Source organism: Artemia franciscana, chromosome 21 (assembly GCF_032884065.1).
Source record: "Artemia franciscana chromosome 21, ASM3288406v1, whole genome shotgun sequence".
In the NCBI taxonomy this organism is placed as follows: Eukaryota; Metazoa; Arthropoda; class Branchiopoda; order Anostraca; family Artemiidae; genus Artemia; species Artemia franciscana.
Window position 1 is genome coordinate 24,913,085 of NC_088883.1, and position 25,286 is coordinate 24,938,370.

Here is a 25,286-nt window from a genome sequence, read left to right on the forward strand (position 1 = left end):
TTATTGACGCCATGGGAGCCCCCGCATAATAATTTCCTCCTAATGTATCAGTTATCTGCTTTTTTGACAGACCTGGACCAGGGCCAAATTGGGAATTAGGTTTCTTCGAGCACAAACCTACATGTGCACAACCTTTGTGCACTGAATTGTATTAACAGGACAGGACACTGGAACTGGAGAATTTCAGACCTGAATTCGAATCGAGTCTGGACTCAAGGGCTCATCTGACTTTTTTCCGAGTAAAGAGTCTTCCCAGTGAAAATGGGCATACTAGGCCTCTGACTTCTGATTCAACCATGAGTGTTCTGTTATATCAATCTTACATGGATTCTCCCCTACTCCCTTGCGTAAGTGCGTTGTATAAGTAGCTTGGTTGTACCACTACAATCGTTCCTTTTCTTCAATATTTAAGCAGGAACTGCTTACTACTAGCCTATGGATGTATTCAATAACCTGTCCTTACTTTGCAAGACACCTGCCAAAATTCACTTTTTGGACTCACTCCCATAGGCATATTAGCCATTCTACAAACATCACATTTAATTTAAGCTTAAGAACAAACTAATTTTTTTTTAATATTTAACCAAAAATAATTAATCTCTGCAATTGCCTAATATGATTTAGCCTACTCATCTACAAGTTTGCTGTCTTTATTATTATTATTTTTTATTTTATTTTTTTTTTTTTTTTTTTTTTTTAGAACGAATAACACTTTGAAAGGAGATGGTGAAGGCAAGCTTGTTTATATTTTGAGGTCTTCAACCATAAATCCATAACTACAGTTTTTATCGCTGTAGACTAATTCGAGTTGTTTTGCGAGGCGCCATGAAGTCTATTAGTCTCACAGTTTACTTTTGCTACCACTGCAAATTCTGAACATTATTTGTATTTTCCTTCCATATTAGTGTAGTATATCATCAATCAAAGATGATCTCCTTACCTTAAAGCAGACGATTATTATTTCCTAGTTTTGAGAGATCTGGACCCCAGAACGAGCGCAGGAACTTAATTCGGGGAAAGGTTGAGGAGGGGAAAACAACCTCCAAAAAAAATAGACGAACTATACAAAAACAAAAGAAATTACGCAGAGAATCGTAAACATTAAAATTCCAGGATTAATGGGCCCGGAGTTTACACGCGCAAGTGCCTGCTTGGATGCAGTTCTATGCTGTGCAACTGAAATTTACTTTGGGGCAACAACGCCACTTTTTACAAATGAAGTTGGACACACGACACTTAATGTCGGCGAATTTTTTTCGGCGAAATCAAATTTTTGTTATTGGGTTTCGTACTTCTATCGTAAAAGCTGTCTTTTTAAGCGACTCGTGTCTTTGGCTTTGAGAATATCCTCAGCGTGGATAAAAAAACAATTTCTAAGGGTCTTCAAGACTCGGATATCTCAACTTTTTTTGATGAGGAGTAGATTTCTGCGTAAAGAGGCTTTGATGAATCTTGGAAAATTCTTTCGTGGACACAGGCATGCTCGAAGCAGTTATTCACCTTTAAGGCTAGACAAAGAGAAATGAAAAACATGAAAGGGGGATATTTGAAGATGCAAAGTAAAAGGGCGATCAAGAACCTATGTAGAAATTTACTTGCGGAGGGATGAGAGTGCAAATTTGAAATAAAGCGAAAAACAAGTAAATTACATTAACAGCACAAGAACTTAAAGACTGGGCACTGGCCCCTGAATGGAAATGATTCTGAAGCCCCCAACCTACTCACGTTCATTTCCTGAATGGGATGTCTTAAAGTAGAAAATGGGACCATATCCAAGATTTCGTTCAAAGGGGGTGTTACACAAAATTCTTCATTACCGAGGTTTAGGCGCACAAAAATTCGTTTATATATACTTCTGATACTTTTTTTTACGAATCGCTTTTTTGTGGGGGGGGGGCAGGTTAAAACCCTAGATACTGCCCTGTTAATAAATAAGAAATTATTATTAGGTAGCCAAAAAAATCTAAGCACGAATAAGAACTAAGCAAAACGCCACTTTCCTGGGTAGAGAATTTAAAGTGCCGAAACCCTATAGGCAAGTTTGTATTCTCCTGATGAGCCCTTGTGCTGTTGCCTCTGAATTATTTGTCTTTTTATATTTTTTTTTTAATGTTTGGTAAAAGACGACGTATACTTACTGACGACACGACTGCCTGTCCATGGATTATTCTTTATGGTTGATTGTGTATGGCTATGTTGTTTGACCTATGTGATTGTATGGATGAGTGGATGAGTAGGGTTAAGGCCTCATTCAAGTGCTGATCTATATTAATCACTAATGTAGGAAAACAGTCTTCCTTTTCTCCTTCTGTCTTTTTTTGTGCTGTTGCACTGGTGATTTCTGTTTTCATTATATATATATAACGAAAAGAGAAATCACCAATGCAACAGCACAAACACATAAAAAAAAGAAAAAAAGAAAAAAAGAAAGGAGACAGAAGGAGATAAGGAAGACTATTTTCTTAAATTAGTGATTAATATAGACCAGCACTTGAATGAGGCCTTAACCCTACTCATCCATACAATTACATAGGTCAAACAGCATAGCCATACACAATCAACCATAAAGAATAATCCATAGGCCGGCAGTCATGTCGTCAATAAGTATAAGTCGTCATTTACCAAACAATAAAAACAGTAAAGACAAATAATTCAGAGGCAACAACCCAACACAAGGGCTTTTCAGGAGAATACACTTGCCTATAGGGTTTCAGCACTTTAAATTCTCTATCCAGTCAAGTGTTGTGCTTACCACAGAATGTGCTTACCACAGAATCCGCTGCTCCACTAGCGGATTAAAAAGGTTTTGAATCAAACAGTTTGTGATAACGTAGTGTTAGTAAGGAAGCGACTCGTCCAATAGTAATCGAATTGGCGGAAAAGACAAGTAAAATATTCAAAATTTTCCACGGAGGGGGATTTCCGGCATGATTAAAACAAAACTATTAGAAATTAAATTCTTTTCAAATGAAAGTGTGATCAAAATTTTCCGCTGGAATCGTCTGCAAGAAATTTTCCTGCCGGGGGAGGGGGTATTTTACGTGGTAGTAACTTCCCATAGAGAGACTTTCCAAGGGGGAAGGAATTTTCCATGGATGTGGAGCTGGATTTCCCGGCATTATTAAAGAAAGATCAGACAAAAACGTATTTTCAACTGAAAGTAAGGAGCAACTTCAAAACTTAAAAAGAATAGAAATTATTACATATATGGGGAGTTTCCCCTCCTCAATAACTAATTCTTTATACTAAAGTTTGAATTTTTGTCCCTATTTTTTAAGAATCACTCCTGGAAGACAAAGACCGTTTAAATAGAACAATAAGAAGCGGTTTTTATTGCACTTGGTATTAACCAAGTGACATATAGGAATCGCCAATTCTGTCGGTCTGTCTGTCGGTCCCGGTTTTGCTACTTTAGGCACTTCCAGGTAAGCTAGGACGATGAAATTTGGCAGGCATATCAGGGACGGGACCAGATTAAATTAGAAATAGTCGTTTTCCCAATTTGACCATCTGGGGGGAGGGGGGGCGGTTAATTCGAAAAAATAGAAAAAATGAAGTATTTTTAACTTATGAATGGGTGATGGGATCTTAATGAAATTTGATGTTTGGAATGATATTGTGTCTCAGAGCTCTTATTTTAAATCCCGACCGGATCTGATGACATTGGGGGGAGTTGGAGGGGGGTGGACCTAAAATCTTGGAAAACACTTAGAGTGGAGGGATCGGGATGAAACTTGATGGAAAAAATAAGCACAAGTCCCAGATACATGACTGGCATAATCGGAACGGATCCGATCTATTGGTGGGGGGGGGGGGGTTAATTCTGAAAAATAAGAAAAAATGACGTATTTTTAACTTACGAAGGAGTGATCGGATCTTCATGAAACTTCATATTTAGAAGGACCTCGTAACTCAGATGTCTTATTTTAAATCTCAACCGGATCAAGCGTAATTGGGGGGGCAGTTGGGGGGGGGGGCGGAAATCTTAGAAATTACTTAAAGCGGTGAGATCAGGATGAAACTGGATGGGAAGAATAAAAACCTGTCTAAGATACGTGACTGACATAATCGGACCGGATCTGCTCTCTTTGGTGGAATTGGAGGGGGGTAATTTTGAAAATTGAGGTATTTGTAACTTACGAAAGGGCGACCAGATCTTAATGATATTTGATATTTAGACGGATCTTGTGCTTAAGTTCTTATTTAAATTCCGACCAGATCCTTTGACGTTGGGGGGAGTTGGAGGGGGAAACCGGAATTCTTGGAAAACGTGAAAATTGGGGTATTTTTATCTTACGAATATATGATCGGATCTTAATGAAATTTGATTTTTAGAAAGAATTCATGTCTCAGAGCTCTTATTTCAAATCCCGACCAGATCGTTTGACATTGGGGGGAGTTGGAGGGGGAAATCTTGGAAAAACACTTGGGGTGTAGGAATCGGGATGAAGCTTGGTGGATAGAATAAACAAATGTCCTTGATAAGTGATTGACAGAATCGTACTGGATTCGCTCTCTTTGGGGGAGTTGGGGGGATGGGTTCAGTGATTTGGCGAGTTTGGTGCTTCTGGACATGCTAGGACGATGAAAATTGATAGGCGTGTCAGGGAGCTGCACAATCTGACTTGATAAAGTCGTTTTCCCAGATTCGACCATCTGGGGGGCTAAAGGGAGAGGAAAATTTACTTACGAGTGGGTGATCGGATCTTAATGAATTTTGATATTTAGAAGGACATCGTGACTCAGAGCTCTCATTTTAAATCCTGACCGGCATTAAGCCTCTTATTTTCCTTTTTAAATCAATCTATTGATTCATAGAATTTTGTTAGAGCTCATACCATATGATCTCTTGGCTCTTAGCTCTTCTCGCCTCGTCACAAGTGCCATATGAGCTCTTAGCTCTTGTTTTTTTAAATACTAGAGAACCTTAGAGTGAAGAGTGAATTTCAGAGGAGGGGGGAACTCCCCTAATATGCGTAATAATTTCTGCTTATTTTAAGTTTTGATGTTGCTAATTACTTTAAGTTGAAAAAACGCGTTTTTTCGACTGAAGAAAGGATCAAAACGAAAACTGAAGATAAACATAAATTTTTCCGTATATTAGAGGGGTCGCTTCCTCCTCAATCCCTCACTTTTTATAAGAAAGATTTTTAGTATTTAAAAAAGCTTATTATGCCAATTAAACGGCAATTTTTTTTCGAGTTTTTTTTAGGATTGGGGTATAAAGTCAAACTTTAGCGTAAAGAGCAATAGTTGAGGAAGGGACAGCCCTCCTCATATACGGAATATTTTTTGTTTGTTTTAAGTTTAAATGTGGCTCCTTACTTTCAATTGAAAAAAAAAACTTGTTTTTCAGTTCAATCAACAAGAATGGTTTCAAACCCACTTTTATCTAAATGAATGATCAATCTGAAGGCGACTGGATGTTTTCCTTTACAAAATAAACTTACTGATCTAGGATCAAAACATATTCGGAAACTTTTCCATTCATTATCTGGGGGCAGGTATTTCCAGAGGTTTAAGCATTTGAAAGTTGTATTATTTATGCGTTTCGAAATTCCTACATCACAGTTTCTTTTATCGAGAAGAAATAACTGAATGACTGATGATTCCAAGATAAATGTGTAGCCATTGAAGCAGATAAATTTTGACGCGATTTTTGATTAAAAAAATGTCTGCATCATCAACGAATTAACGAAACAAGGCTTTTTTTATTCTTCGCACAATGTTTTGGCTTTTTTCAATTTTGATGGTACAATCCTTGATCTGGGACTGTTTGCTACCTTCAAAAGTAATTGAGTTACGAGAATGGATTTTTTGGGAATAAACTCAGAGCCTAAATTTTCCTACTGGGAAGGTGTTATCAGACTCATATCTCGATTTCAAACCCATTTCTAATTCTGAGACAATTGCAAAAAGAAAGACCGAACCTGTTTTTAACCTCTTTTATACCTCAGTTTATATCTGCTGTTTCAGAGGTTTTGGCCCCCCCCAGAAAAAAATCTGCGTACGTGCCTGTCATATTATCATGTTTGCTTTCACTGCTATCTGCAATCAGGGGCGACGTTTGGAGGGGGCGCAGTTGCCACCTCCCCCAATAATGTGGAGAAAATAGGTAAATATTTCGCTGTTCCTATTATTGACTTACAAATAAAGTGAACATACCATTAGATGCCTTTTTTATGTTCTTTATGAATATAATAATCGCTTCTACAGCAAATTCAAATTTAAGCACATTTTGATCTAACCTAACCTGAATATAAACTATCTTAGCACTGAGAAAATGCAGTATTATTTTGGGTAAAATTCTAGTTGATTGACTTTTGGCTATCTTGGGAATGGGTTAGGCTAGGAAAATGAAACTTAGGGATGAGTCTAAAGGCTAAAGTATGTCCCGGGAAGGTATTTTGAAGTACCCATCTCCACTCCTCCTCCCTCTAGAGGGCCCTAACCTTTGATGACCTTTAAAAATATGTGTGTTTTAAAAGTGAAACCTTGCAAAATAGATCTTCTGCTTGAATGAAGTACAACAAAATTGTTTTCAGCTTCACAACTTTGCTCAATCCCAATTTATAAGGTTTTAAAGATATGCAAATACATTTCCTAAATTTTGAAAAAAAAACAACAAAAAAACATTGATATGGCTCAGAATTCTACTCATATAACAAGAATTGCATTTTTCAGAACTAAAGGCAGAGAAAAGGCAACTGGTAACTTAAAATTAAGGTAAAATGTTGTTTTGTCAAAATTTCAATAAGTATAGACCTGTCATGTAGGGAAATTTCAGTGCCCTCTAGAGGGGGAAGGAGCGGAGGTGGATACTTCAAAATACCTTCCCGGAACATACTTAAGCCTTTAGATCCCTGAAAATTTCATTTTCCTAGCCTAGCCCATTCCCGAGATAGCCAAAAGTCAATCAACTAGAATTTTACCTTATTTTGTCGAAAGCGAACAATAACTCATACTTTAATTGAAAATTCGTCATTTTTAGAGCTCAAAAGTGCTTAAATTTGAATTTGCGGTAGAGAAGATTAATATATTCGTAAAGACCATAAAAAAGGGCATCGAGTGATATGTTCACTTTATTTGTAAGTCAGTTATGTGAACTGTCATAATTTTACCCCCGTTTAACAAGAAAACAATCATTGACAAATGCAAATCAAAGGACTAATATATTAATTAGGTCTATATAAGGGACTTCTAAGGAGAGGGGGGGTTACATTTCCGAGTGAAACAATTATTATATTTACAAAGAGGATAAAAGGACTGGAGTCCCTTGTTCACCCTGTCTCTAAGTCATTGATAGAAATCATATAGGCTGCGACTGGATTGGTTATAGGCCTATTTGGAAAGAGCATTAAAAAAAGGAAGAGAGAAGGCTAGTACGTTCACTTTGTCCCTATACCAGTACACGTTCTTCTCAGGAGGAATCTTCACGCAGGATTACCTGACCCATGTCAGCCTAACTAGCCTACAAATGGTAGCCTAAAATATACACAGTAATCAAACAATACCAGATTGATGACTTACCGTGTCTCTAGAAACAGTTTCCTTTTTCTCAGGACTGGGAACACAGGGACTGCCACCAGGCTGAAGGGCAGAATTTTGGGCGTGAGATGCACAGACTCCGTGGTAGGAACCTTGGCACACTGCCAAAGAAGAAAAAGCATAAGTACTGCACAAACAACAACAACTTGGTTTACAAGCACAAATTAAATCGCTGGGAGCTATGATCCGCTCGTTCCCAGCGTTGCTAAGCCGAGAAATTGAACTTAAACTGGCAGATCGAGGCCGAACTTCATTTGCTTTCAGTAAATAATTCTCTCCATCAGCCAGTTTTTTATTTAACTTTTTTTCTAAATCACCATTATCCAAATTATTCAAGCCCCCATCTTGATCAGTAATGATCACCAACCCTTTATCAGAGGTCAATTTCACTGGTGCATAAATTTCGTCATTTTCATCACCGGGTTTACCAGAAGGAGATAGGGTAATGTACCCTAAACCGGGAGAAAAACCGGATGCCATATCATTGATAAGAGATACAGTTAATCCAACTTCGATACGAATCGGTTTATCAGTCACTTTCTCGCCCAGTGTGGACGCAACCTCTTCGTCAGATGTGATATACATAACAAACACCACAATAAACACATAAATGATTTAAATGTAAAACACTTTAATAATCTAATCAGCTAAGAGAACCTTCCCCATCCGTGTCTACTTGGTAACTAAATTCAGTGTTGCCGAGAGATTCGAGATTTCACAGCGCCGCGCTTTGAACTAAGAGATATTTCCTCTGTTGCTAACCCAGAAAATTAACATGAAAACGTAAAGTAAAAAATCGAGGTTTCTTCGTCCATTAAAACTTAACAAAGAACTTAAACTCTAATTGCAATCATCAAAGAACTCGCATTATGATTTGAATTAATTTTCTAACTTGGCATATATAACAGAACATTATAGCAGTATATAGCTGTCCTTATGATTAAATGAATACCTCAAGAATCCGTAACTTTTGCTAACCCAGAAGGCTAACATACAACTATGCCAAAAGAAAATACAGTTTTTCTTTGTTTACTGTTTACTCAACCCCTGACCCCGCACATGAGCAGGAACCTGTAAGTTCAGGAAAACCATCACATATTTGCAAAAAAATGGCATAAGTTTGGTTTCCCTGAATCTCGTCCAGAAGAAAATTTTTGAATCCTGAAATCCCACCACTAAACACTCACAGACACTCTAGGCCGTATTCAAAGAACACTGTTCGTTTTTATCACGACTCAAAATAATTGAGAGAACCATTATATTTAAGATAATGGGACAACGTCATCAAATTTACGAATTTGAAATATTCCAAGTTTACAAAATTACGAGTTTGCGAATTACCAAGGTCATATAGCCTACCCATGCAACCACGAGTTTCATTCTTGAACGCATGAAGTGCCGTCTACAATTTACTTGTTATAAATCTGTGGAAAACTTACCAAATCAAACTCGAAAAAAAAAAGGAAACAAGTTATTTCACATGAAAGTAAAGAGGGATGTTTTAAAAATTAAAGAAGAAATTATTTTAAATCCAACATGGGCTATCTATGAATACCACCTGGAGATACTCAGGTACAATGAAGGGAGGGCGAATGCTACAAGGAGACTTTTTAAACTTAAATAGACATTTTTAGACATTTAGACATTAGACTTTTTAGGCTTGGACTTAGACATTAGACTTTTTAGACATTTAGACTTAAATGGGAGCATTTCTCTCCTCCTCTCCGTTCATATCTGTTACGAGAGGGCTCATTCTAACGGAAATGAAAAGTTCTAGTGCTCTTTTTAAGTGACCAATAAAATTGGAGGGCACCTAGGCCCCCTCCCACGCTAATTATTTTCCCAAAGTCAACGGATCAAAATTCTGAGATAGCCATTTTATTCAACGTAGTCGAAAAACCTTATAACTATGTCTTTGGGGATGACTCACTCCCCCACAGTCCCCGTGGGCGGGGCTACAAGTTACAAACTTGTTGGTTGGGGGAGGACTTGAGAAGAGGAGGATATGTTGGGGGAACTTTCCATCGAGTAATTTGTCATGGGGGAAGAAAATTTCCATGAAGGGAGCGCAGGATTTTCCAGCATTATTTGAAAAAAAAATGAAAAGATAAATATGAAAAAAGTTTTTTCAACTGGGAGTAAGGAGCAGCATTAAAACTTAAAACGAACAGAAATTATTACGCATATGAGGGGCTCACCTCCTCATAATACCTCGCTCTTTACGCTAAAGTATTTTTAGTAATTTCAACTATTTATGTTACGGCTTTTGTGATTCAGGGGTAATTCTTAATGAATTGGGACAAAATTTAAGCTTTAGTGTAAAGAGCGAGGTACTGACGAGGGTTTGAACCCCCTCATATATGTAATAAGAACATGAGAATACAAAAGTTCGTTACGTAATCTAATTTATAAGTTACCTTTTTAAATAAGCAAAAAATCGGAGGGCAACTAGGCTTGCTCCCCCACTCCTTTTTTCTCAAAATCATTCGATCTTGTTTGACTCTTTCTCTTAACTCTTCTTTGTGAAACAGTAAAAAAATTTAGCGTAAAGAGCGGGGCGTTGATGAGGAAGCAGCCCCTTTCATATACGAAGTAATTTCTGTTCGTTTTAAGTTTTAATGTCGCTCCTTACTTTCAGTTAAAAAACTTTTTTTTTATTTAATTTCTGTTTAAAACCAGTTTTTCTGTGTGAACTCTCAGCTTAGCTTAGGTGAGATAATTTACTATGCAAGCATATTTTAATTAAATATTTATACAATTTTTTTTAAAAAAATAAAAAAAGTAAAAATTTTTTAAAAATTTTATTTAATTAAAAATTTTCATATATAGAGTTGGTCGGTTAGATTAGGTATAATTTTATTATAATTTTTTTTATAAATTCCATAATAATGTTACTAAAGTATTATAATTTCATCATATTTAAGTATATTTCATTATGATTAACCAAACTTCACTTCTTGGCCGTGGTCAGGATAACATGTAAGCAGGACCCTACCCAGGATTTTGTTTTGGGGGGGGAGGGGGTCACACAAAAAACGCACAAAAATTTGTTTATAACCGTTTTCGTTGCGTCTATACGAGTCATACAAACTTGTCAGGGGGAGGGTCAACCCCCTAAGCACCCTGGATACGGACTTGCATGTAAGTACCAAATTTGACCTGAGCTTCCTGGAATGCTTAGTAGCTCGTAAATATTACCAGAGCTTTATTACACGAAGTGCAAATTTTGCCCTTTCCCTTTTATTGCAGAGCTTGTATTTTAAAGAACAATCGCGTATTTACTTGCTTGTAAAACAGTTCGTGGTAACGAATTGCAAGTGGTAAGGAACTGTGAATCGGCCCGATAGCAACCGAAACTCTAAAAAATTATTTTATAACAATTAGTACTTCCAAAGAATAGGGATTTTCTGCTCATTCCAAAAATACAAAGTTCATAAAGTTTAATGTTACCCATCAATAGCTAAGAGCCTTGGAAAATTTGCCTGATCTTCGGAAAAGGGAGAAACAGCCCCCAAAAGTTAAGTGCTGATTCAAAATATATAAAATTCTTTTAGTTTAATGTTATCCATGAACGCTATAAGCCTGAGAAAAATTGAAAAAACAGACCCAAAAAGTCCCTTTTGTTCCAATTCTTTAAAAACGGCTCCTGAAACACAAGGGTCGTTCAGATGGAATAAGAAGCTTTTTTAAAGTACTAAAAACTTTACCACTAAGAGCAGAGGAATGAGGAGGGGGCAGTCCCTCTCATAAATGAAAACTTGTTTTAAGTTTTAATATTGCCTTATATTCAGTGGGAAAAAAACAAACCGTTTTTTTAGCAAACAAGGGTAAATTAAGATGAGCCTAAATCTAAAACTAAAAAAAGGTGCGAATTAAGATAATAGTGAATCCACTAAAACAATAAACGTTTTTTTATCATATTTCAAGGATATAAAACTCATTATATGTTTTTTTTTTGCTGTTTTTGTTGACTTTATGAGAGGGAAGGGGTTTCCTGGCATGACTTTAAAAACGATCAAAAATTAATTTTGTTTTTTGTACTTTCTTATTATCCAGAACACACTCAATAAGTGAAGTTAGATTAATTACAGTGAATATAATAAAATATAATGCTTTAGTAACTAAATTATGGGAACTAAAACAAAGAATTATAGAAAGCAGGCCGGCCCAGAACGCATTACATTAAAGACTTAACCACTTCTATACATTTGATATTTAATTAAAATATACCTGCATCGTAGTTTATTTTACGAAAGAACAAGCTAATTATAACCGAATGCAAGAGAGAAAAACCGGTTTACTCAGATGAAACAAAGCAAACTTCTCGAGTGTGTTCTGGATAACACGTAAGTTCCAAAAACTTTTTCCAGCTGAAAGTATGGAACAGCATTAAAATTGAAAACGAACAGAAATTATTCCGGATATGAGAGGACTGCCCCTTCCTCATCCCATTTTTTACGCTATAATTTGACTTTTTATCGCGTTTTTTAAAGACTGATCAAACACAAAGCCCGTTGAAATTAAATGAGAAATAAGACTTTAGCGGAAAGCGCGAGGGTTGAGGGAGTCTCTCTCATGCAAAAAATAATTTGTTTGTTTGAAGATTTAACATTACTCCTTAATTTAAGTTGACAAAATTATTTTATTATATTAAAGTATAATATATAATCTGAAAGCATAATTCAATAAATGTTCTATGTAAATTAAGCCTTTAAATAAGTTCTGGTCCACTGATGCATTTTCAAAGAAAAATTATCCTTTCAATAAATGTGCTTGACAACCCCGGTCTACGCGTCTCTCCGTGAGGTCATTAGCCATGAGAAAAGAAAATACTCCATTTAATACATATTCATTAAAAAAACGGCTCAAATTTCAGACCACAACAGCAAAAAAAATTTCAAACGGTAAGCTGTTTTTGCTCATTTTAATTAGTAAGTTGTTTTTTTTTTTCTGCGTGTGTTCATTCTCTTGCTGGAATTTTGGAATACATTGAGAAATTCTATGAATCACAATCACCAATGACTTTTTTCTTTCAGGTAAGGTCAGTGAATATTAATTTGATTGTCTTGAACCAGGTTTGAACCCCCGCCCCCTAAATTTTTGTCTGGCTCGTAAAAACGTAGCAAAATACGTATAAACAATTTTTGATGCGTGTTTTTAAGTTTTTGTAAGGACGGTAAGTTTGAATCAGTAAATTGGAAACTCACACAATATATATGTTTAAAAACTAGGAAAAATCAGGACTTCAATTTTTAATGAAAAAGACCCCCGAACGGGGCCGTTACGGACTTAACCCTGACAAAACGTGACTTATGGTTAAAAATCAAATAATCATTGCAATAAGAAAGATTGAAATCAACAGACACGCGGCAAAGTCCCTAAAATAGCACGATATTACAAAAAAAATTACGATATTACATAACAACCAAGATAAAATTTTCTAAAAATTTAAACCAACTTCTAACAGTGAATGCTGAAAACTAAGTCCTAACGAAACTAATAAGTTTTTTATCCCCCCCCCCCCGAAAAAAAATCCTGCGTACGTTTCTGTTATGTACACAATAAGATTGTACACATATGCTATGCACACTGTATGATGAACATTGCAAAGTAAGGCCAGACGACGCCAATGTTAAAATTAATACCATAGCATTAAATTATGGTAAAGCCACTTCATATTATGGATTACTATATTATGGAGTTTATAGAATGGCAACTGGCTTGTTTTATGCATATTAAATTAAGTAAAAGAAAACATTCCAACTTAAATGAAAGTAAAAGGAGACATTAAAACTAAAAACGAACAAAAATTATTCCGTCTATGAGGGGACTGCCCCTCCTCAATTTTTCGCTCGTTACTCTGAAGTCTTTAAGTGCTTTAAAATAGCTTTAGCGTAATTAGGACAAAAAGTCAAATTTTAGCGTAAATAAGAAAGGATTGAGGGAAGAGGAGGCAACCACCTTCATATAAGGAATAATTTCTGGCCAATTTAATTTTAACATTACTCCTTACTTTTGGTTGAAAAAAAAAATAAAATCCCCAACAGGAAAATTCTTCCCATGTAAAACTCCCCAGATGAAGTCCTTCTCACTGAAATTTCCCCCTTAAAGGTTCCCATGAACAATTCTCCCGAAAAATTTTCTTTACTTTCATGTACAAATAAAAATTGTTTTTTATTTAAATTTTGATCATTTTCCTAATCCTGCCAGAAAACACCCTTGGAGTATTTCCCCAGAAAATCCCTCCTCCAACGGATAGTTCCTTTCGTGAAAAATTTCCATATAAAAGCTATCTCCCGCTGAAAATTCCCCCAACGACAAAGTTTCCTTAATCATTTTCAAATTGAAAAAAGATAAATGACTGATTTTATTATACTATTTTAATTACCTCCTGAAAACATATTATTTTTTCTAATTTGCATTTGATCATTTCTTTGATCACAGATTAATGTCTTTGAGGACATTATAGTTACCAATTTATTAAATAATGAAATGAAGCACAAATTAAACTGAACCAGATCCCACCTCATTTAACACTACCTTTTTAGATGCTATCACAATTTCATCTCACAAAACGGTAAATGTCACCGCCAAACAAAAGAGTACGAGCAACTTATAAGAATAGAAACTGGCGCTAGTTTCGAAAAAATCATCAGTGCCGTCTAGTGTTTGACATTCCCTCCAATTTTTCAAACATCACAATTATTTTTTCCTAAGAAACCGAGATTATACACTTACTGCTACACAAATTTTGCCAATTACACTAGCCTTGTCTTACCTATTACACAAAAAAAGACCAAGAAACACCATACAGTAGGCGACGCTGATGTTTTTTTTTTCGACCCTGTTTATAAGTTACCCATGCTGTTTGCACGGAACTATAGATCCCCGTAGAAAATTGCACAGAAGCAGAAAACATAACAGCTTCCAAAAACAGGATTTAATAGGGATTATGCTTACAAGCTTTTTAGCTTACAAGCTATTGGATGAATACATGAATAAGTTCGGCTTCTGGATGGCTCTAATATTCAAATGTAGTCATTTTTTAACTTTAGTGTCGGAGCTAGAGAGGAGGCAAGAGTGAAAAGATTTCGTATGTAGTGAGGAAGATTTGTAAACGCAAAACAGATAAATTATATAAAATATGGGAACTATAGGACCAAAGGAAAATTCTTAAGATTAGGGGGGAGGGGCGAACCCTCTCCTTCCCTTCCTACCAACGTACCACCCATCCCCCCAAACAAAGGAAACATAATAAGGGTAAGGAAAATAAGGAAATAAGTGAGTGAAAACCAAAAAATACAAGGGAGGACGGAAACCATCCCCCGCAAACAAGAAAAAATGTATCTGAACACGATTTTTTCGTTTCAAAGCGATATAAACTCATTTCTTCACGCCAACCAAAAAATTGGTTTGGGCCCTTCAAGAGAAATCCTTGCGACACCCCTATTAATATTAGAACATTATATTCAATCCCCCCACCCATCATGTTGTTAAGCATAACAAATTCATAAGATGCAGTTTCTACATTTGCGTGAGAGATAGCCTAATGTTAATTGCTGACCTTTCTTCTAATTGCAGCAAATTATTGGATGAAAGGTTATTATGAACATTTTAGTTATTAGAAAGCAAGAACCGCCTTAATATTAAATTGCCATAAGCATTTTTTTACACCACAAATGAGATAAACATTGTTTATTACAACGTATCGAGACGTTAGTCCATTTTCCCTCATCTAGTGTAAATGTTAGGACAACACTTATTCCCCGAAGCATGGCAATTTTCTATTCCGACACAGGAGACATCTGCCAAGTTGTGGTACATCGCACTACACGTGATAAACTTTTGATGCCTGTGCCACGTGCCGTTTGGTGTACAATTTTTAAAAAAGGGGAAACCCCTCAGCATGCTTGTAGAGATTCCAACATTTATTTAGTTAATAAATTTATAAGGATGCTAAGTTGGTCAAGATTCTCAGGGGAGAGGAGCCAAATGTTGAAAAGAGTTGGTTTTTTTTTTCAAATAAGTTTCATACATTCCTGAAAATAATAAATTGTTCACTTTTTTGTTTATTTTTGGTCTTTTAAAAGGAGGAAGGGGAAGGGAGACAAACTCCTGGTTTATCAGATATAATGGTAGTAGTAGCTTAGACTACCTTCTCGATAAATCTCTGGCATTTTGCAAAAAGGACTTAAGTCCACTTTTTTTCAGAAAATTAGTTAAGTTGTTTGAGAGCTCAAAAAGATCTATCGACTGGTCTTTTCAAAATTAACTCATCAGTAATTCAAAGCGAGTTAAAAATTGTTCAAGAAGGGCGTAGAAAAGGACTAAAAAAAGGACGTCATTCCCTTATCTTCTACTGAAAAAAAAGAGAAAAATCAGGAATTTTGACATTTCCGGCGATTTCTGATCGAAAAGTTAACTAGGAATCAGTTTTTGAAGTTTCAAGCTTCTGAAATTCTGGTTTGTGATTTGTGTTTTCATTGCGTGTTTTTATTTTCATTTCCCTCTCCTATAAAATTAGGAAAAGTGGACTTACACTCTTTTTGCAAAACACCACAGAAATTACGATCTAGTATTCCTTCAAAATTGAAACTTTCTGGAATTGGTCTACATTCCAAATTAGGTTGGTTATTTATGAAGTTATTTAAAATTCTTATTTCCATTGCGTCTCTCCTTAAAAGGGTTAAGTTATTTTATGATTTATTCTCCCAAACCATAGGTATTACCGTGGCAGTTCGCAGGACTTGAGAGGCGGATTTGAAGCAAAAATTTTAGATTTCCAAGCCCAGCATAGTCATTTCGATCTTCTAAGTGCTTCCAGTATTTTGAACGATGACTCAAATTCTGAGTTTGATCAAACAATTTTCTAAAATACGTCAAGCCGAAGCTGAATATTTATCCACCTCTTTTAACTCTCTTTAAAAGTACCAAGGACATGAAACTAAAAACACTTTTTACCCCCTGGCCTCTCTTAGGTTTATTAATACCTGAAAGCCACGATAAACTTTTTGGTTGTTACAAAATTCTGAAGTTGTTAGGGCAGTATCAAATCCTTGTCAGTGTTGCCACTTTGACACTTGACAGCACAAGACGTACACTATTCAACAAGAAATAATTGGTAAATACCATCAAAAATATAGAAGAAAAACCAAACCTAACATTTTTGTGATTGTTGTTTGCTATATGTTTTGCTACTTACAACATATAGAATTTTCACCTTTTCTGACGCGTTAGAAGCTCTTTTACCAGCATTCCTTAACCAAGATGAAAATTCTCAGGGAATTTAGAAGCAAAAATTCCTTGAAATGAAATGACAAGCCCGAAATAAATCCCGCTAGTCTTAACAGTAGAAATTTTAATTTGAAAATAATTTACGGGAATTTCGAAAAATGGACTGAAACCCCTCCAAAATGGTGTTGGATGGAAAAAAACGGGCCATTAGAATCAACATTGACGAGAACTCCGTTCAGGAAACTTGGACCCGTTTACTTTGAACAGCAAGGAGAATTACGTTTTTGCATATGTAGCATTGATGTATTCCTTTTTTTCTTGTTAAAAAAAAAAGACACCAATATGACTAAGAGAATCTTAGTGCTGAAGGAAAAATATATTCAATATATATATATATATATATATATATATATATATATATATATATATATATATATATATATATATATATATATATATATATACCCTAATCGGTCAGACAAAGGGGAAAACAGAAAGTTCCTACCCAATTCTCCTGAAAGGTCTGTCACAAAACTTGGGAGGAAGCTCATTTGAGATTTTTTTTTCAAAATAAATGGATTTTGAGGTCTTACAGAAAAAGACTCAATGTAGGCATTTTGGGTGTAATTTGATGCCACATCATTCTATTTGAACTGTTGGCAAATCAAAAATTTTGAAGTTATCAACCTTCTGGGTAAAAATTTTTTCTTCATGGGTTGTGCCACCCAAAAGTGGCAATTTTCTACATTTAAAATAATAGCGATATTATTTCTCTATCATAATAGAGATAGAGACATTATATATAATATATATATGTATATCATGTATAAGTCAAAAAGACGAAAGTCTTTTAATCTCTTTCGCAAAACAACTTTAATTTCATTTGATTATATTCGCTGAGAATAATAAACCCAATATATTGGGAGTCAGGGTATTTGGTACGTCACTCACATTAAAAGTGTTTTCCAAAATTACGGCCCAAATAAATTTTTGACGAAATCAATGAACTATCTAAGTTTTTTTTCACACTGGAAAACGAACGATTGCCCTATTTTCCCCAAGATCTTTAAATTTTAGTCCTGAGCTAGACACCATACGTAAAATATGTATGTTAAACATTCCCCTCGAAAAGTAGGTTTAGACTTTGAATAGATTAGGATTGAGGAGGAACGTGCGTAGCTGTATTGACCTCAGGTGGCTTGGTGCACAGTGAGTTGCTAGTAGTAGTACTAGCAGTTTCACTCGCCCAAAATTCACTCCAAGAATTACAGCGCATGTACGTACATACAAGTGCACAGTACCAGTGAGCGCTGCACAAAATATGTTCTGCACAAAAATCATTCACCAAGTTTAACTATACACCAGGAAATAACTTTTTACACCGAGTTTCCTACTATGTAGAGACCCAATATGCCTTGAACGAACCATAAGGGCCTTTCAACAGCTGGTTAATAATAGATAAATATATATATCCTGCCATCTATAATGAACATTAGGAACTGAACTGAATAAAGTTCGGCTAATATTTCCCGGCAAAACTTTTCGGAGTTGAATGACATATCTCACGTCTTTAGAAATTTAAATTCAAGCAAAAATGACTTTTATACCTTAAGGTGAACAATTTTTTTTTCGAGGAACTAAACAAGAAAATTCCCGCAAAATGACACTGTGCAGTTAATCTTTATTTTGATCCGTATCAAACAGTTCGTGGTAACGAACTGTAGTTCGAACTGTAGCTCTTTACGCTAAAGTTTTTTACTGTTTTAAAAAGAAGAATTGAGAGAAAGAGTCAAACTTTAGCGTAAAGAAAGGGGCGCTGATGAGGAAGCAGCCTCTTTCATATACGAAGTAATTTCTGTGCGTTTTAAGTTTTAATGTCGCTCCTTACTTTCAGTTAAAAAAACTCGTTTTTTTTATTTAATTAAAGCTACAGAGCCAAGGGAAACTCAAACGGAAACCCATCTGGTGGCATTGATTCTTGACGGCCTATTTCAATTCAACCAAAGAGTAACAGAAATAAAATCAAATAATAATTCAAACTTAAATGAAGAGCAATTACTATCAATGAATAAGTGACGCCCAAAAGGAAAAGAAATTACAATGAATAATCAACAGTAAATACCACAAACAGAAGTGAAACTAAGACTAAAAAGCTTTCTAAAGGCCAGAGCGCCATTTGCACTTTACTGAAAACAAAATATATTCAAAGATTTTCTCTTTTAAAAAGTTTCCAAATCCAAAATTGTTCAGACTCCCACGAATGATTATCAGTATATTTTAAACAGTCAATCTTGTATTGTATTGTATTGTAACAGTCAATCTTGTATTGTGTTGTAGTCATTGTAATTTACACAATGTAAATTTCAAATTGTAATTTGGTAAGTTGATAAAACCGAATTTCACCAATCAAGTGATCGGAAAATCTTATTCTTCCATGGAAAAATTAAAACCCCTGGAATGCAGAAAATAATACCAAAAACTTGCATGAGGAACACAGAACTTAAGATATTGTGTTTTGGGTGGTCTGTGTTTTCACTTTGGTATTGCATTTTTATGCACATTTTGAACTTTAAAATACTGTTTTAATATTTTATCATATTATGTGGCTGTCATGACCAAAAGTTGTGTCTGACACACGCTACTAAGATAATTGCCAAGAAGTATTCAAAAAGGAGAATTTACAGGGCAATGCAGATCAGGTAGATCAAAGTGCGACAGAATACCAAATCTGTATCCAGGGGGGGGGGGGCTACAGAGTTTGAACCCTCTCCCCATAATATTAGCCTGACTCGTACAACATATCAAAAATGCATAGTAGCAAATTTTGATGATTTTTTAGAGTTTTTAAGTAGTTCTTATTTTTAAGTAGTTCTTTCACTAGTTCTTATCAGTAATCTTGGTTATTTTTATGATTTTCTAACTTTTCTTAAGAAAGAAAGAAACAAAATTGATTTTGTGGGACAAATAATTTATTTTGTAAGGCCAAACGTTCCACACAGTGGAAGAAATTATTTACTTTGGCACAATGTATTTTTATATATTTAAAAGGGCCGCTGTGTTCTACGACGCAATTAGTTTGTGCAATCATGCCCGAATGGTAAGTAAGGATCAATTGGGGTAATAGTACACAAAAAAATTATTGATGAAAATACATACGTCAAAAGAATTGGCTTATAAAATTATATAATAATATATAAATTATAAAATAATTTAATAAATTATAAAATAATATATAGAATTATATAATATATAAAATTTGTCAATTTTAAAGTTACCTATCAAAAGCTACAAGCCTGGGAAAATTTATCTCGTTTAAAAAAAGGAAAACACTCTCCAAAGGGCGAGCGTTACAAATTACACCACGAAATTTAGCATGTCAGAGAGCCTTATATTAGCGGTTTCAAGCTACTATCTTCAAAAATGTGGAATTCTGATTTTTTTTTCCCGATGGGGAAACTATAGATGCGTGTTTTTATGTTGTTTTTTTTCTTTTCCTCCAAGAGTGACCGTATCGAGCCAATAATTTTAGATAATCGGAAGTAGGCTAATTCGAACAGAAATAAAAAGTTCTATTGCCTTCTTTAGGCCAAAAACCGTTTAGTTGGACTGAAAATTATGTTTAAAGCACAATAAAACTTTAACGCATAACTATAGATCCCTTTATACACGAAATTAAATAAAAAAAACAAGTTTTTTCAACTGAAAGTAAGGAGTGACATCAAAACTTAAAACGCACAGAAATTACTTCGTATATGAAAGAGGCTGCTTCCTCATCAACGCCCCGCTCTTTACGCTAAAGTTTGACTCTTTCTCTCAATTCTTCTTTCTAAAACAGTAAAAAACTTTAGCGTAAAGAGCGGGGCGTTGATGAGGAAGCAGCCTCTTTCATATACGAAGTAATTTCTGTGCGTTTTAAGTTTTGATGTCACTCCTTACTTTCAGTTGAAAAAACTTGTTTTTTTTATTTAATTTCTGAACGTTTTTGAATCAATGCATGTTTTGATTTTGGCTCTCCGCAGAGGAATGATCAAAACGAAATTTGCATATTTTTTTTTTTTGGCTCAATGTTTTTCTCATAATTTTGATCGAATGATTTTGAGAAAAAAAGAGCGGGTGACGAAGCCTAGTTGCCCCCCGATTTTTTGGTTAATTAAAAAGGCAACTAGAACTTTTAATTTTTTACGAATCTTTTTATTGGTAAAAGATTTACGTAACTTATAAATTAGCTTACGTAAAGAACTTTTGTATTCTCATGTTTTTATTACATATATGAGGGGATTCGCCCCATCGTCAGTACCTCGCTCTTTACACTAAAGCTTAAATTTTATCCCAATTCATTAAGAATGACCCCCTGAATCACAAAAGCCGTAGAATAAGTAGTTGAAATTACCGAAAATACTTTAGCGTAAAGAGCGAGGTATTAGAAGGAGGTGAGCCCCTCATATGGGTAATAATTTCTGTTTGTTTTAAGTTTTATTGCTGTTCCTTACTTCCAGCTGTAAAAGCTTTTTCACTTTTATTTTTTAATTGTTTTTTTTTTTTTTAATAATGCTAGTAAATCCTGCTCTCCCTTCATGGAAATTTTCTTCTCCCATTACAAATTCTCGAAGGAAAGTTCCCCCAGCATATCCCCCTCTTCTCAACCCCTCCCCAAAACCAAAAAAATCCTCCTGAAAACGCCTGTATACTTCCCAATAACCATTACTATATGTAAGCACAGGTCAAAGTTTGTAACTTGTTGCCCCTCCCACGGGGACTGTGGGGGAGTAAGTCGTCCCCAAAGACATAGTTATAAGGTTTTTCGACTACGCTGAATAAAATGGCTATCTCAGAATTTTGATCCGTAGACTTTGGGAAAATAATTAGCGTGGGAGGGGGCCTAGGTGCCCTCCAATTTTTTTGGTCACTTAAAAAGGGCACTAGAACTTTTCATTTCCGTTAGAATGAGCCCTCTTGCAACATTCTAGGACAACTGGGTCGATACGATCACCCCTGGGGAAAAGAAAAAAAAAACAAAAAAACAAAAAAACAAAAAAACAAATAAACACGCATCCGTGATCTGCCTTCTGGCAAAAAATGCAAAATTCCACATTTTTGTAGATAAGAGCTCGAAACTTCTACAATAGGGTTCTCTGATACGCTGAATCTGATGGTGTGATTTTCGTTAAGATTCTATGACTTTTAGGGGGCGTTTCTCCCTATTTTCTAAAATAACGCAAATTTTCTCAGGCTCGTAACTTTTGATGGGTAAGACTAAACTTGATGAAACTTATATATTTAAAACCAGCATTAAAATGCGATTCTTTTGATGTAGCTATTGGTATCAAAATTCCATTTTTTAGAGTTTTGGTTACTATTGAGCCGGGTCGCTCCTTACTACAGTTCGTTACCACGAACTGTTTGATAATTTCTTTTCATCTTAATTTTAATGTCGCTCTTGGCTTTCATTTGAAAAAAGTGACTTTTTTCTTATATTTATTAATAAATTAATCAAGCACCTTCTGACCGGCTTTCTTGGGAAAAAAAAATTGTATTGTCGAAAAGGGGCTTGAAACTATAAGGGTATCTTAGACATGTTAAATTTGACGGTGTAATTTTCAAAAATATGGCAACCCTTTTTGGCGGATGTTTTCCTACATTTTAAATTTTTTTCTGAATTTTCCTGTACTAGAAACATTTGGTAAATCTAAAATCAAAGAATTTTGTATATTTGTAATCAGCATAAACAATAGACTATTTAATATAGATATTATTATCAATGAATTGATCTTAGCCGTCCTATCCGAGTAGATTGGTGCGTTGGATTTAGAATCATTAGCCCGAGAGGGCAAGGGTTCGAATCCTAGTGAGCCCAATTATTTAGTTTGGGGTTGGGTCAGTAGGGTGACTCTGCAAGCTCAGCCAGAGTCGACCCAGCTATAATATGTACCTGGAGAAATCTGGGGAAGGTAAACAGGAAGGGTGTGCGAAAGCACAGGGGTTGACCCCAAACCCCCATTGCACTCCTGGATGAAGGGCCAAGAAACGGAGATCAGCACCGCCGGTAGGGACTGTAAAGTTTAATGCCGTATTGTTTACATTTTTTTTAAATATTATAATAACATATAATAACATTATAACATTATAATATAAATATAATATATTATATAATATATATTATATAAATATAATAACATTATCATATTATAATAATATTTTAAACAAATACAAAGTTGAAACAATAGGGAAAATCTTTTCAAGACAGTGAAAATCAATTCTGTGAACATTTCCGTCTTCAGCACAATACGAGAAAGAGAGAAAAAAAAAAGTATGTATATATAAATAAACTTACATTAAAATGCGAAGATTAAAACTAATAATGTTAAAAACTTTTTAAAACAGCCCTAGCATCCTTACTTCAACGAAGTTCAACCAGGACGAAGTTCAACGAAGTGAATATCTGCAAACAGTGGGCTTCTCCCCCCCCCCTTAAAAAAGGGACTAGTTCAATGCACATCGCCACCCACTTCCCCGACAAAATACAAAACAGAGGCTTAAAAATATGCTTTTTTCTTAGCTTAACCCTCATTCTATAAAAAAATCCCCTTTCGCCCAAGGGTCACTTCAGCTCGTTTTCACAACGAAATATGCTTAATTCTGGTTTATATAGATATATTTGCCAAATTTTAAATTTACTCTAAATAAACAAATACAATGTAACTGAGGGCTCGTCCACTTTACGCCACCTGTCTCACATCGTAGAGCACTAGCCACACAGTTCTGCCACGCTTGGAAAGCCGTCACAACGGTTGGCACAGCTACGCCAAGCTAAAAAAAGAGGCCTAAAGTAACAATTTTTATTAGCTTACCCCTATCCTATAAAAATACCCTTTCTCCCTAGGGTCAGTTCTGTGTGTACCCACGAAATTTATGTTATACTTAATTCTGTTTTTTTTTACACATTTGCCGTATTTCATATTTGCTCTAGATAAACAAAATACAATGGAACCGAGGGCTCACCACTTAACACTACTTGACTTGCATCATAGAGTGCTACGAATGCCACACAATCCCACCAAGCTTGGAACAGTCCTGACAAAGGTTGGCAAACCTCTGCCAAGCTTGACACGTACCACCTGGTGTACGTAATTTCAGAAAGTCGGCGGCCCCTTAATCTCGCGCATGTACAGAGTTTTTTTTTTCCTGGGCACACAGATCCATGACAACTAGAAAAAATTGTCAAATTCCATTGAAAATATACTAAAACAAGAGATAAGAGCTCATATGGCACTTGTGACGAGGTCGGAAGAACCAAGAGCCAAGAGCTCATATGGTATGAGCTCTAGCAAAATTCTATGAATCAATAGATTGATTTAATTGGAAAATCAGAGGCTTAATGCCGGTCGGGATTTAAAATAAGAGCTCTGAGTCACGAGGTTCTTCTGAATATCAAAACTCATTTAGATCCGATCACTCACTCGTAAGTTAAAAATACCTCAATTTTTCTAATTTTTCCTCTCGCTTCAGCCCCCCAGATGGTCAAATCGGGGAAAGCAACTTTATCAATTCAATTTGTGCAGCTCCCTGACACGCCTACCAATTTTCATCGTCCTAGCACGTCCAGAAGCACCAAACTCGCCAAAGCACTGAACCAAACCCCTGACTCCCCCAAAGAGGGCAGATCCAGTCCGGTTACGTCAATTACATATCTACGACATTAGCCTATTCTACCCACCAAGCTTCATCCCGATCTCTCCACTCTAAGCGTTTTCCGAGATTTCCGGTTTCCAAGATTTCTGTTTCCCCCTCCAACCCTCTATGTCAGCGGATCCGATTCGACTTGAAAATGGAGAATCTGAGACATAAGATTCTTTTGTATATCAAGTTTCATTAAGATCCGATCACCCATACATAAGATACCTCGATTTTCACGTTTTCCAAGAATTCCGGTTTCCCCCTCTAAATCCCCCCAGTGTCGTCGGATCTAGTTGGGATTTAAAACGAGAGCTCTAAATAACAAGATCCTTCTAAATATCAAAGTTCATTAAGATCTGATCACCCGTTCGTAAGTTACAAATACCTCATTTTTTCTAATATTTCCTAATTACACCCCCGCCCCCAACTTCACCAAAGAGAGCGGATCTGGCCCAGTTATGTCAGTGACGTATATTGGACTTGTGCTTATTCTTCCCACCAAGTTTCATCCTGATCTCTCCGCTTTAAGCGTTTTCCAAGATTTCCGGTTCCTTTTCCCCCCAATGACACTGGATCCAGTCGGGATTTAAAATAAGATATCTGAGTTAAGTGGTCCTTCTAAATATGAAATTTCATTAAGGTCCAATCGTCCCTTCGTAAGTTAAAAATACCTCATTTTCAGAATTAAACCTTCCCCCTCAACTCCCCCAAAGAGAGCGGATCCTTTCCGGTTATGTTAATCACGTATCAAGGACTTCTCCTTATTTTTCCCACCAAGTTTCATCCCGATCCCTCCACTCTAAGCGTTTTCCAATATTTTAGTCCCCCCC

At 35.6% G+C, this 25,286-nt stretch overlaps 1 protein-coding gene across 2 annotated transcripts in view; it reads right to left on the reverse strand.

Annotated features, from left to right (window-relative positions):
- Positions 1 to 25,286, reverse strand: part of LOC136041104 (phosphatidylinositol 3-kinase regulatory subunit alpha-like) — a 271,528-nt gene that overhangs the window by 137,501 nt on the left and 108,741 nt on the right. Inside the window, exons 1-2 of one of the 2 annotated variants that reach the window (XM_065725661.1) lie at positions 23,782 to 24,106; positions 7,531 to 7,649 (exon numbers count right to left, since the gene is read on the reverse strand). In XM_065725661.1, coding sequence (XP_065581733.1) covers positions 7,531 to 7,649; positions 23,782 to 24,091 — 429 coding nt within the window. In that variant the 5' untranslated portion in view covers positions 24,092 to 24,106. Of the gene's footprint in view, positions 1 to 7,530; positions 7,650 to 23,781; positions 24,107 to 25,286 lie in introns of those variants that run through there. The other variant, XM_065725659.1, reaches the window with a different exon arrangement.